Source organism: Lucilia cuprina, chromosome 4 (assembly GCF_022045245.1).
Source record: "Lucilia cuprina isolate Lc7/37 chromosome 4, ASM2204524v1, whole genome shotgun sequence".
NCBI classification, from domain to species: Eukaryota; Metazoa; Arthropoda; class Insecta; order Diptera; family Calliphoridae; genus Lucilia; species Lucilia cuprina.
This window is the reverse complement of record NC_060952.1, coordinates 11,433,908-11,447,624: the sequence shown is the minus strand read 5'-3', so window position 1 is coordinate 11,447,624 and position 13,717 is coordinate 11,433,908. Positions and strand designations below refer to the sequence as shown.

The 13,717-nt window shown below is 27.6% G+C and overlaps 1 protein-coding gene across 1 annotated transcript in view; it reads right to left on the bottom strand.

Moving 5' to 3' along the window:
- Nucleotides 1-1,964: 1,964 nt before the first annotated feature.
- LOC111690171 (endothelin-converting enzyme 2) overlaps nucleotides 1,965-13,717 on the bottom strand; it is a 12,149-nt gene continuing 396 nt past the window's right edge. The window contains exons 2-9 of the mRNA XM_046950136.1: nucleotides 7,478-7,634; nucleotides 5,998-6,095; nucleotides 5,354-5,927; nucleotides 5,003-5,288; nucleotides 3,597-4,443; nucleotides 3,091-3,139; nucleotides 2,508-2,706; nucleotides 1,965-2,448 (exon numbers count right to left, since the gene is read on the bottom strand). Of these exons, the coding sequence (XP_046806092.1) occupies nucleotides 2,104-2,448; nucleotides 2,508-2,706; nucleotides 3,091-3,139; nucleotides 3,597-4,443; nucleotides 5,003-5,288; nucleotides 5,354-5,927; nucleotides 5,998-6,095; nucleotides 7,478-7,634 (2,555 nt within the window). The 3' untranslated portion in view covers nucleotides 1,965-2,103. The remainder of the gene's footprint in view (nucleotides 2,449-2,507; nucleotides 2,707-3,090; nucleotides 3,140-3,596; nucleotides 4,444-5,002; nucleotides 5,289-5,353; nucleotides 5,928-5,997; nucleotides 6,096-7,477; nucleotides 7,635-13,717) is intronic.

Genomic DNA, 13,717 nt, shown 5'->3' with positions numbered 1-13,717 from the left:
AAAAAAGTTGGTGTCCAAACGAGTTCGACGTACGAACCTCATGTTTGTTAAAGGAGCCCCTTGTGCTACACAATTAAGCTATAAGAAATACCAATTACTTTACTCTTTAGCATTTCATCATTTCAATTAACTGTTCAACTTAATAAAAACCAATCAATACCGAGTAATGTATTAAATAACAACTGGGGAAACAATGTAAATTAATGTCATGAAAAAAAAATTGGTGTCCAAACGGACTCGACGTACGTACCTCTTGTTTTTTTAAAGAGGCCCCTTGTGCTACACAATTAAGCTTTAAAAATACAAATTAATTCGCTCGTTACCATTTTATCATTTCAATTAACTATTCAGCTTAATAATAATCAATCATTACCAAGTAATGTATGAAATAACTACTAGTCGTTAACAAAAGAGATTTTTTTGCTGGGATTGTATAGAAAGTATTAAAATAAATTGTACAAATAAGTCTATATAATAAAATTTAAATGTCAAATAAAACAAAACCGCAAAAATAAATAAATTAATAAATAAATATGTTTGTATACGTATGTATGTATGTATTTATATGGTAGTTTATAAAATAAATAATAACAATTGAAATATATTTTTATTGATTTATAAATCAATTTCAATTAAATTTAACATAAACAATATTATTGTAATTGTAAATAAATAGTATAACAAAAATTTTAATATAAATTCTATGTAAATTTTCTATATTTATGTCATATTTCCAAAAATATATACATAAACAAAACAACAACAACAACAGAACACTCCATCCCAAAATGTATGTTTTGTATGAATGTTACTGACAGTAAAACTAAAATTAAAAATACTTTAAAATAATATTAAATGAATGATTATTAAGAATATAAATAAAATATTTAAATAAATAAAAAGAAATATTTTAAAATTGGAAATTAAATTTTTTGTTTATTTTAAAGTTATAGCTAAAAGTAAAAAAATATATATTTTTTTAAAGAGGTGCGATTTTTGAATGTCTTTACATATACATATAAACCTTACTTTGTCAAATCTGTTCGCGAAAAAGTTTTCCAAGAATTTAAAGCAGTTTATTTAAAATAGTTTAAAAAAAAAATTCATATAATATGCGCTACACAGAGGGAAAAATTATACACGTCCGGTACCAAATTGATACCAAATTTTTCGTTGTTTAGTATACCTACGACAACACAATGTTTGCATTGCAATAATTTGTTGTCGTAATCTAAATTTTATACACATCCGTTGTCTACAATTTAGATTTCGACAACGTATTGTTGCAAAGTTAACAACGTTGCGTTGTCAACATTACATAGTGTTGTCGTACGTATGTATATATGTACTTGTCAATGAATGTTATTGAAAATTTTGGTGCCAATTTGTTACAAGGCGTATATAATTATTTCCCTCTGTGTAGTAATAAATTTCCATGACTACCAGATATTTTGCATAAAACTGCTTAGTTACACCGTTGAATTCACATTTCAATCATTTCGATTTAATAAAGCATCTGAAAATGCTGTAAATTTATCTTACGGCGGTTTTAGGATAATTTATGCTATGCAATGTTACAATAAAACTATAATTAGAAATGGTTTTTATATACATACATATGTATTTACCATATAATATTTCTGTCAATGACAATGATTGATTGTGAATTTTCAACACTTTAAAATTTAAAGTAAATATAATTGCAGTATTAGTGAAAAAAATAAAATTTAAACTCCTAGAAAGTGTTAATATTTTGCTAAAAGGTAGATCCGAGTATAACAAGAATTTGTGTTTGAAATTTGCTAAACATCTCCAAAATCCTGAGATAGGGGAAAACCCGGTTTTTAGCATCATTAAGCAGCGGAATGAGTTACTTAATATCATTTAATAAAACTATATTATTATATTAAAACTTATATATTAATTATAAGTACAAATATTTTAGTAAAATTTTATTTAAAATACTTTATATATTGCTCTTAAAACTAATATATTTACATTACTTTTTTTGTGTTAGAAAATTAAACACTTTTTTTTACTATTTCTATAAGACACAACCAAATAGTGTTAATTTTATCAATATCATCATCGTCGTCTAACTAATTACCAAATACGACATTTGGGCTCATTGGGATTCATACCCGAGCCACGAGGACAATTAAATGTTTCAGCAAATTCTTCTGAATTTGATAAAACACCTTTAAGACGAACTTTGCCAGGACAATGAGAATCTTCGACGGCATAACGTGAGGCAGTTGGTGTATAAGATTCACACCAAAGATTACCAAACGATATAAAGAATAACTGTTCATGGCTATAGTGTTCTAATCCGGGAAGTTTGATTTTCTCACGACCATTTTCTTTAACAAATAGACGATAAGCATAGAAGGCTTCACGCATACCACCATTATCGGCAATATTTTCACCCAAAGTTAATTCACCATCGATCTGTAAACCAAGGAAATTTTATATTAAAATATGTATTCTTTTGCGAAACCTAAACTTACATATTCCTCTATATCTGGCAAATAGTAGTGACTATATTGTTCTATAAAACATTCTGTACGATTTATGTATTCACTTATGGTCTCATTAGACCACCATTGAACCATATTTCCATTCTTATCAAACATGCGTCCATTGTCATCAAATCCATGTGTCAGTTCGTGTCCCAGTATCGTGCCAATTGAACCATAGTTTAGAGCTCTAAAAGATTTTAATTTATATACAAACTTAGTTATGTTATTATTAAACATTTATTAAAGATTTAAGTTTCTTAAAAATTGCAGTTTAAAATATTTTTTGTGCACTTGTGCAAAAAATACTCAATTTTGCTAAAGTGATAGCAGCAGAATAATTTGATTTGCTATATATCACTGTTTTTCATAAATAAATGTTAACGTTAATATTCAATAAATTCAAAATATTTTGCATAAAAGCAATATTTGTTAAATTTCTACAAAATTTGCTTTTACTTTGAAATGCGCATCACAGATTCCTGTGAAATACCAAAAATGTGCTGTGTATGGTGCGTAAATAAGACAATTTTGCAAAAAGAAAAAGAAAAACATATTTTCGACAATTACTCACTCCAAACCCAGATCGTAGAAAGGATATTGCAAAATTGCAATTGGTATGGCTATAATAAATAAGGTCGCATTAACAAAATGCAAAAATTCAATAAAATTTATTAAAACCCGCCATGCATATACAGGAAAATAAATAAGAATATGTGTATGTATGTATATATGAACATATAATGTTATAATTAAGGGTATTCACATAACAAAACAACATTTCAAATATAAATGCTTACTTCTTAGAAATAAAATAAAATTTTTATTTCAAAATCAAAAAACCGTTAATAAACTCGTTGTGTTTTAAATAATGAATTCATCTTAATATGAACACCCCCCAATAAATTAAATAATATTTCTATATTCATATATTGTACAGGCATTTTATTTAAAACCTGTTAACATTACACCAGATAACATGACAAAGTCTGTCACGTTGCAAGTTTAAAGTTAGCAATTTAATGGTTGCACAAACGAAGAGTACACACCATTAGTCTTCACTAAATGCAACATACTTACTAATGGCATTCGCCTGAAATGTATGAAACGCATTAACATTACTAGGCGAGGTGGCCCAACCAAATGGTTCTGGCACATTCAAATCATTCAATTTCATTTGCGTTTGCCACAACAATACCCCCACCATATTCTCTAGATGAGTCGATGCGTTCACCTTTACACCCTGATAGTAATCGTCTAGAGCGGTGTTATTGGTAATCCATTCGGGATAGCCAATGAAACTTTTCATTTCCGCAGACTTTTGTAAAGTCTCGTATTTCGTTGGCTCATCCATCCACGTGGTCGAGCGCACCAAATTGTTAAACGAACGTCGTATATCGTTCAGCATACGTTCAACGTTTGGCAATTTGTGGCGAGTGAAGTTGTCGTCTGCCAATGCATAGGATAGTGCCATGCCCATGAGACTGTTAATGCCATGGGCACAATATAGGGAACGTGGTGTACTGCCTTCGGTACCAATGACCAGACGCATGTACTCGGCATGTAGCAGACGCATTTCACTAGTGGTATGAAGGATTAACTCTTCCACTGCACTAAGCCATAAATAGAATTCCAGATGTGATGTTGGCAGCTCTTGCAAATATTCCACTATGGTTTGTAAATACAAAATATCGGCTTCGCTGGTAATGATTTTTAAATCGGTTGTATTAAATTTCTCACTGCCATTGATATTCTTAGTATTTAAACTATCGCTCATCATTAACTGCAAATAATCATTCCAAATGGGTATTGTTTTGGGTGAGATTAATTTGTCGGTTTGTTTTTGCAAGTCCTTTACTGTTATGTAAATTATGTCATCAATGGGATTTTTTGAAGATTTTGTGGCATTTTCTGCTGCACTTTTGAGCTGTTAATTAAAAATAATACAAGTTGTCGTATTTATCATACATTTACTCTACTCTAAAGCAAACTTAATTAAATACTAGGTATGGGGGTATAATGATTACATAAACAAGTACAATTACTTGCAATTTGAATGTATAATTATTTTTAAAAGTAATTGAAGTTTTACGAATTACAATTACTTTTATTATGTATTAGACCAATAACCAATTACAATTACTTATAATAGGTAATGATTACACAAAGTTATTCAATTACAATTACTTGTAATGAGTAATTTACCAGTAACCAATTACAATTACTTGTAATTGTAGTAGAAGTTATTACAATTACAAAATTTACAATTACAAGTAATTACAATTTGAAAAATTACTTTTAAAAATACAAGTAATTGTAATTTACAAAACATTAATTACAATTTAAAATTATTATAATTGGCAAAACTAAAATTGCAATTGAAAGTAATTGTAATTACAACAATTTCAAATGTAATTGTAATTACAACAATTTCAAATGTAATTGTGATTGAAAATGAAAGCAGTCTAATGGAAATAAATATTCACCTTATAAATTTTTCTAGCCACTTTAACAGCATTCACAGTCATCTCACCAACATTATTTTCGCTATCCTCAGGATTGGCATCAGGGTCCAAATATAATAAATAAATTTCAAAAATTTGCTTAACATATGAAACATATGCTTTTAAGCCACTAGAGGTCTGTTTAGCAGCCTCCTCCTCTTCTTCCTCACGACCCTCGATATCATTTTCATCATTGTCATCATCATCATCAGCCAATATAAATTTTTTACGAACTTTATATAAAATTTTATGAACATCATCATTGTTGCTGCAATTAAATGAAAATTATTTATAACAAATCTTATTAAAATACAAAATTTATTTACAACTTACAACGGCAGTGCTGATTCGGTTTCCGGTGTTCCCAAAGCAATACGATTAATGGTACGATTAAATGGATCAGCAAATATATCAAAACCGATCATTATATCCATAGATAAAAATTTCTTAATATAAACTATAGATTGTAGCCAATTGAATTCACCACTTTGATTGTATTTTTTAGCACTCTCCGGGCTTAATGTTATATTCAAACCACTAGGTATTATGGGCAATTTAAATTCGTTTAGGAAGTGTACTATTGGTTCCATTCCCCTCTCCTCCAGTGTTTGAGTGTCCATGCAGGATTTATACATTAGTTTTGCTTTTGCCACTGCCTCAGGCTCCGTATCGCTGACATTTTGTTTTAAAAATTTACGCAATTGACGCATTATACGAATCTGTCGTTCACGAAACCAATCATTGGATATCACAGAATCCGGTCGCGGATGTTCGTCAGACCAACGACCACAGGTAAATTGATAAAAGTCCTCACAGGGATCAGTCTCTTCGTCCATTGAGTAAATTAAGTTTGACGCTGTCCGCAGACATTCATTGGAGCGACATATTGTACTAATAGAGTTTTTACCTGCCGAAAGTTATTACATATTTTAATAAATATTTAAGATAGTTAGGAGGATAGGAAGACTACTACTTACTTAATAGAACACTTAAAACTATGATGGTTATTAACAATAAGATTATTAATACTATGAGCAAAATGAATAGGGTCTTGTTGTAGTATTTTCGACGAAATCTGAAATATATAAACATAAAAGAAATTAAAATTGAAACGATATTGGATGATATTTAACTTTACTAATTTTAAGCTGTGAGTTTCATAAAATTTTCGTGCTAATCAAACTACGACATTGTGTTTGTAAATTTTTAATGATTTTTGTCTATTGAACGAATCTTAAAATTTGTTAATCCCAAAATAAACATCAGTGTCGCAAATTTCATTTGATGTAGTTATATCATATCTTAATTCCTTCCACAGTAAAATTTTAGTTTACCATTTTTTTCACAAGTCCAATAAGCAAATATTTACTAAACCCACAACGGCCTATGAAAAATGTCTAATTATATAAATAACGTTAAATCTAACTCTTCAAGTTATTATCTATAACAGACTTTGAGGTAATGATTACATTACCAATTGCAATTACATTTGAAGTTATTGTAATGGAAGCTTTCACCATTACAATTACTTGTGATTGGCAAAACTTTAATTGCAATTGATTTTGGAATTGTAATAGATTTGTAATTGTTATAGAAGTTTTGTGAATTACAATTAAGTATATGTAATTGAATTTTTTCCTTATAATTGCAAGTAATTGTAATTAGTCTTCAATTAGAAATACAAGTAATTGTAATTAATCTGCAATTACAAGTAATTGTAATGGGTTATTGGTTAAATGTACATTGTATACTTTGAAATTTTAATATATTTGTAATTGTGATAGTAGTTTTGTGAATTACAATTATTTGTAATAGAATTTTTTCCATATAATTGCAAGTAATTGTAATTAGTCTTCAATTAGAATTACAAGTGCTTGTAATTAGTCTTCAGTTACAAGTACAAGTAATTGAAATTGATGTTTTAAGAAATTGCAATATAACATCAATTACAAATAATTACAATGGTTTACTGGTGCACACTGCGAGTGATTTTTATTGGAAAAACTTCAGTTATAATTACAAGAAACTGTAGTTGATAATTGCTTAATTACACCTACTTGTAATTGAACATATAATAAATTAATTTGAGTAATCATTGCCCCTTAGGCAGATTCAAAATTAATTTATGTTTTGAAATATGAGCTTTCGATAGCTTTTTCAAAATTGCTACCATATGTTTGAATATCACTTTGGGTTTATATATAAAGGGGAGGTTTAATATTCCCAGCATTAATAAATTTTATGAAATCTATTTAGAACCTATAAATATTCGAAAGTAAGTATAATATGTATAATTTTCGCTCAAAACAAAACTACAAATCAAAAAATAATTTGAATATTAACTACGGTCTCAAACCCAACTGAACAATTAAAATGCAATTACATATGAATACAAAACTATAACTATAAGTATTTTTTGTGTTATATTTTTCTATATCATCCACCACTACTACTCACCTGGATTCCACCCCTATTAAATTATTATTTGGAAAGTGATGCAGTGCAGGTGGTGATTTCGCGCCATTATTATTTTGATTGACATGTTCAACGCTAGCGCCACTATGACCTCTTGTGGATATACGTCCAGAAATTGTGGATTGTATGCTTAAATTGTCTAAAAAATGTATTGTACTAATTATTAATATGGAAAAATTTTGTTTTATTGATGTTTAGGTTGTTGTCTCTGGTCAACCAGTGACGAATGACGTGAAACGTAAACAAATAGTAAAAATAATAAATAGAAAGGATATACATATAAATGTGTTTTCACATATATACATATATATGTATACATGTATATATATCTATATGCAATATATTTACATGTTTGAAATTATATTACCTCGTGGTATATTTGTACTTGGCAATTATTTTAATGAGTATCAACACCCTGCATTGTGTCGAACATCTTCTCTATTCGGTTGAGTTCCGTAACATATTCGTAAAACTTTTAACTTTTCAAAAGAAATTATTATATAGGCTTTAGTATGGCCGATCATATAGGACCCTACACTTGTGAGAAGTATGTTAAAACAGCGAATTATTTCTAAATTAAAGTATTTAAGTTGTTTTTGCCTTTATTCCGAAATATTTTATTGATCTTTAAGCCAAATTTTGAAGTTACTTTGTAGGAGCTAGCGTCAAATGTATTCCAATTCATTAAGACTTAGACGAAACGAAGTTGGGTCAAGGAAAAAGTTTGTGCCACCAAATTATCTTGGAAATTGTCATCTGTAATGTTCATCATTTCTAGACATAAAATATTTTTGATTACAATTTTTGAATTCTAATTTATAAATCAATTTGGGCCGGAACCAGATATCTTTAGGTAGAGTGCCTATAACCTTCACAAGTGATTTAATGAAAAAATTTTCAAAATTTCCGTTACGAAGACTAAAACATTTTAAAGGATACCTACAAGATGGTTTACTTTTAGACGTTTGATGGGCATAATCGGCCGAATACCCTTTACTAGAGAACTTTGAAATACCAGAGGTCTGGATCATTTGTAACTTTTTTTAAACTGAATTTTAATAATTTACATAATAATATTTTGTATAAGGTTATTTTCTAAACAGGGTCTAAAATAAATAATTTTTCTATTCTTAATCTAACATATTTCTGCTATATCTGTCCGTTATGCAGACTAGATCATTTTGCCTACAAGTTGAGTTACTTACTTAAACTGCAGGGTATTAAGTATGTATTTATGTATATTTTACGTATGATTGGGCAGAAATTCGTGGAAATTTGTTTTAATAAAATCAACCACAGGCAATAGATGTCCTTAGCAATTGTTTATTGAGAACATACATATACTACATACATAAATGTACATGTATGTACACAAGGGTGGCCCCAGCACGAAAGTTGCTTATATTTCCGTGGAAAATTGAAATTTAGTTTATTCTAAGATACAAATTTTCCAAAGGTTGTAATGGAATAGTAATAGAAGTTTAATTTTTTTTTGGGAACTTCAGTACCTAATTTTTTCTCCATACAAACAGGGTCACCCTAATAAAATAAGTGATTTTTACATTTGTAAGGAACACACACAAAAGTTATGTCATTTGGATTGTAACACATCCATGTATTTGTTATAGTGAATTATTTGTGTTAAAAATTATTCGAATTAAAATTTATATTATTTTTATTCGAGTAGTCGACTAAATTTTGAAAGTTTTTCGATTATTCGAACAAATTACGAAAAAAAGTTTTTTTTTCGATTAATTTAATAAAATATAAATAAAATTTGCCAAACACCTCCAAAATCTTAAGGTACGGATAAAAAACGGATTTCAGTTTATTAATGCACATATTAGACTGTAATCAATCTCTAACTGTTTAAAATATATCTGAAGATTTAAAAGAGGAAGCTGAGGCTTTTATATGATATATGCGATTTTGAAATTAAGTAGAGAAATATGTGTGGATCAACTATATAACATGTTTTATACCCACCATCAAAAAAGTTGGGGTGTATTGTATTTTTCATTAATTTTTATGACAAATAACGCTACAACAATACGACATCGATTGTGAATTGAGCAATTAATTATATTTCTAATATTGTAAAAAATACATTTTTATAAATTGCAATAAGTAGTAAATGTTTTGTTTTTCAAAATATAATGTAATTCTTTGGATACATTAAAATAATATTCGAGTATTCGAAAGCATGAAAGTTGTTTATGTTTCCGTGGAAAATTTAAATTAAGTTTATTTTAAGATACAAATTTTCCAAAGGTAGTAATGTAATAGTAATGGAAGTTTAATTTTTTTTGTTGGAAACTTCAGTACCTAATTTTTTCTCCATACAAACAGGGTCACCCTAATAAAATAAGTGATGTTTACATTTGTAAGGAACACACACAAAAGTTATGTCATTTGGATTGTAACACATCCATGTATTTGTTATAGTCAATTATTTGTGTAAAAAGTTATTCAAATAAAAACTTTTTTATTCGAGTTGTCGACTAAATTTTAAAAGTTTTTCGATTATTCGAATAAATAACGAATAAAAGTTTTTATTCGATTAATTTAATAAAATTTGCCAAACACCTCCAAAATCTTAAGGTAAAACGGGTTAAAACGGGTTTGAGTACGTTATTGCACTTATTAGTCTGTAACTTGGTTCATTCTCTACCTATTTAAAATATCTTAGAAGATTTAAAAGTGGAAGCTGAGGCTTTTATATTGATATATGTATATGCGATTTTAAATTAAGTAGAGAAATATGTGTGGATCAACTATTTAACATGTTTTATACCCACTATCAAAAATGTTGGGGTGTATTGTATTTTTCATTAATTTCAATGACATACAACGCTACAACAATACGACATCGATTGTGAATTGAACAATTATATTTCTAATATTGTAAAATATACATTTGTATACATTGCAATAAGTAGTAAATGTTTTGTTTTTCAAAATATTAATGTAATTCTTTGGTTACATTAAAATATTATTCGAATATTCGATTATGCAACAAAAATTGTTCGAATTATTCTATATTATAAATTATAAATTTTTTGTTCGAAGAAAAACTTAATTTTGTCCTCGATTATTCGAATGACAACCCTATTATAGACCTTTGACAAAATCGGTTCACTTTTCATCCTGTATAACATATAAGTTGCTCTGCAGCAAATGATTTGGATCTTTGTTACAATATATTCGTAAAAATTGACATAAACAAGTCTTTTGGAAACACAAATCAGTCTTTATCATGCATATCGGTTGATATTTGACAATATTATTTAAAAGATTCCCCATATAAGGTTCTGGTGATAACTGACTTTACCAAATTAACGCCTTCAAGAAAATCATTTGGTTGTCAATAAATCGTTTTAGCACTGTATTACTTTAGAGAGTAGTGACAAAAAGTAATATATATAAAACATCTGTACAATATGATTTTGAATAGAAAAATGCCCCATAAGCATTCATATCTTTCAGATTATCAAATTAATATAAACAAAATCGAATTTAATGCAAAGTCTAATTTAAATAATTTTTACAAAAAACTTTAAACTCCACTCTTTAATTTCACAAATGTCATTTACTCGATAAAAATTCGTAATGAATGTATAGTTTTAAATATCTGCCAACAATTATATAGCCACACAGCTTGGCATACTCATCCCAGCAACAATAAAAAGTTATAAATAAATTTAAAAATACTAGTAAAAATCGGAAGGATAAAGTTTGAAGTCAACTGACCAGACGAACAATTGGTTGTTGTTCGTTTAGTCAAACTGTAATACAATATCTGCTGTCAAGCATTTATTAACATCTTGATAAAATGTTGTTTCCACATGTCACTATCCTGTCATTATGGTTAAAATAGTTTTTCTTTTATATTTTACACACATTGCCGTTTTATTTGCTTTAGTCATATATGCACGAGTTGTGTGGTTAGAGGCCAAGGGTTTTCAATATTGATGCCTCAATTACGAAAAGGATTAACTACACATTTATAACTTTTTAAATTTTTAATGTCAATGCACATTTTTGTCACCTGAATAAAATTTTGATTTGTTGAGAAGCCAAACGGTTTGTATGTTAACAGCCTAATATACATATAAAACATTTTAGTGTTAATGTTACTTAATACAAACTTTAAAAATATAATCTTTCACTTGTCAAAGCGACTAAGTCACATAGATTAGAAAATTAGAAAAATAATATATTTTCATTCTTCTCTATTTTTAGTTTAAGTAACTTAAACGTTTTGGCCAGTAAAGCGTCCTTACAATCCAGACCAACATCAGTGCAAATGCATTAAAAAATCCGCATGTGTAAATCCTTTTAATGGTGCTCATGTGTCCCACAACAATAATCCTTCACTTTTCAACATTATTGTCTTATCCACAAAGTTTTTCGTTATAATTGTTAAATTAAAAAAATAAACTAAATATATGAAAATTTAATGTATGAATGTAATTTAAAGTTCATTGTACTTTTTGTTTATGCTCTTAGTAATATGAATAGCCAATTGCGTGTTATTTAATAGAATAATCATAAAAACCTACAAAAAGAACAACTACAACAACCTAATATTATTAAAATTTTATAAAATAATAATGTAAAATAAACATAATAATATAAACAATTTAAAATTAGATTTTTTTTGGTTTTAATTTTTATTCACGTGTATCTACTTTTTTTTTAAATTTTAATAAATATTTTATTTACCTCATAGTAATAAAGGTTTTAGGTGACTGACCGATAAATTTATTTATAAGAACAGTTTTAGGAATACAAAATGAAAAATATGTACATATATCATAATTATGTTTTTAGATGGGGAAGCATATAGAAACTATGTCAGATATTGGGGGTCAAAGGTTACAAAAGACTGTAGACAATTAAATATTTTACACTTAAGTTTAACACAATTTTTGCATATCATTAGTAGTTTTCGTGCTATAGTGCATTACTTTTGCATTACACCGATATTTTCTAAACCATATTTAATTGTAATAAATATTTCTTTCTTCACCATAATTATGTATATGCTTTGACTTTATTATACTATGTTTAATCATAAATTCTCTCTATGGGCTATAATGCAAAATTTGGTAAGAGTCTCTCCTTATGAATATTAGCAATTTTAAAACAGCCGATTTATATAAGTTTGCAACAAGGATAGATAATATTACTTAGTATTGTATTAGGTAATATGCCAGCTCTATCGGTCAAGAAGTGCTGGAATTAGATGGGGTCAAACTCGAACATTTTAGTCATACCGGGTTATTTTATTGAGTGTAACATTTCTCCTATTGTTTCTTATTTTGTTTACAAAAAAGCAAAGTTTTTGATATAATATATTCTTTTTGCATCGCATTAAGGCTATGCTTTCATTTGGGGAAAAACGTTAAATTAGTTAAAAAAAATTATTTATTTAAATATATCAAATTCGCATCCCATTAAGCAACTATAAAGCTCTTTTGAAAAAATAAAACAAAACAAGTGTGAATGTCCCAGTAAAATATTTTTAAATTTTGTAATGAGCAGGGCAAGGATTTCTATGCAAACACATGTTTTTAGTCCGTTACTCAAAATCACTTTAAACTAGTTTTCTTGTCGAATCAAAGAATTTGCTACCAAATGGCATCGATTTGTTGTTGCATATTTTTGCATATATTGTTATAAATGCATAAATTGCATATTTTGCTTTAAATTGCATATATTTTGCATAATTTTTAATTTTTCTAAAACAAATTGTTATGTAAATACCACAAATTTGGTATTTACATATTTAGATTTTTTTAATAAATTTCAACAAATTTCGATTTAACAACAAAATTCTAGCTTTTATGAAATATAATTTTATATAGTTTTATTTAATTTTTAAAACCACAATATTGCGGAAGGTATTTTGAGTTTGTGTATGTTTTTGTGTTGGTCATTAAAGTATCGGATCAGTATCAATTTCTGAGTCTATCCATTTGTTTGTCTATATAAAAAGATAACTTTATTAAATTTTGTTCCTACATCTCTCTCACGTACATAATTCACATAAAAACATTACATATATATATTAAATGAATATATTTTTGTATAAAATTTATACTATAAATTATAATTTATACAAAAATACATTCATTCAACAAATTTTATTAGAATTGCTATAAAGCTTTCCACTTTTATATTTGTCATTCTCATGGTCTTGGTTCCGTTAAAGTTGTA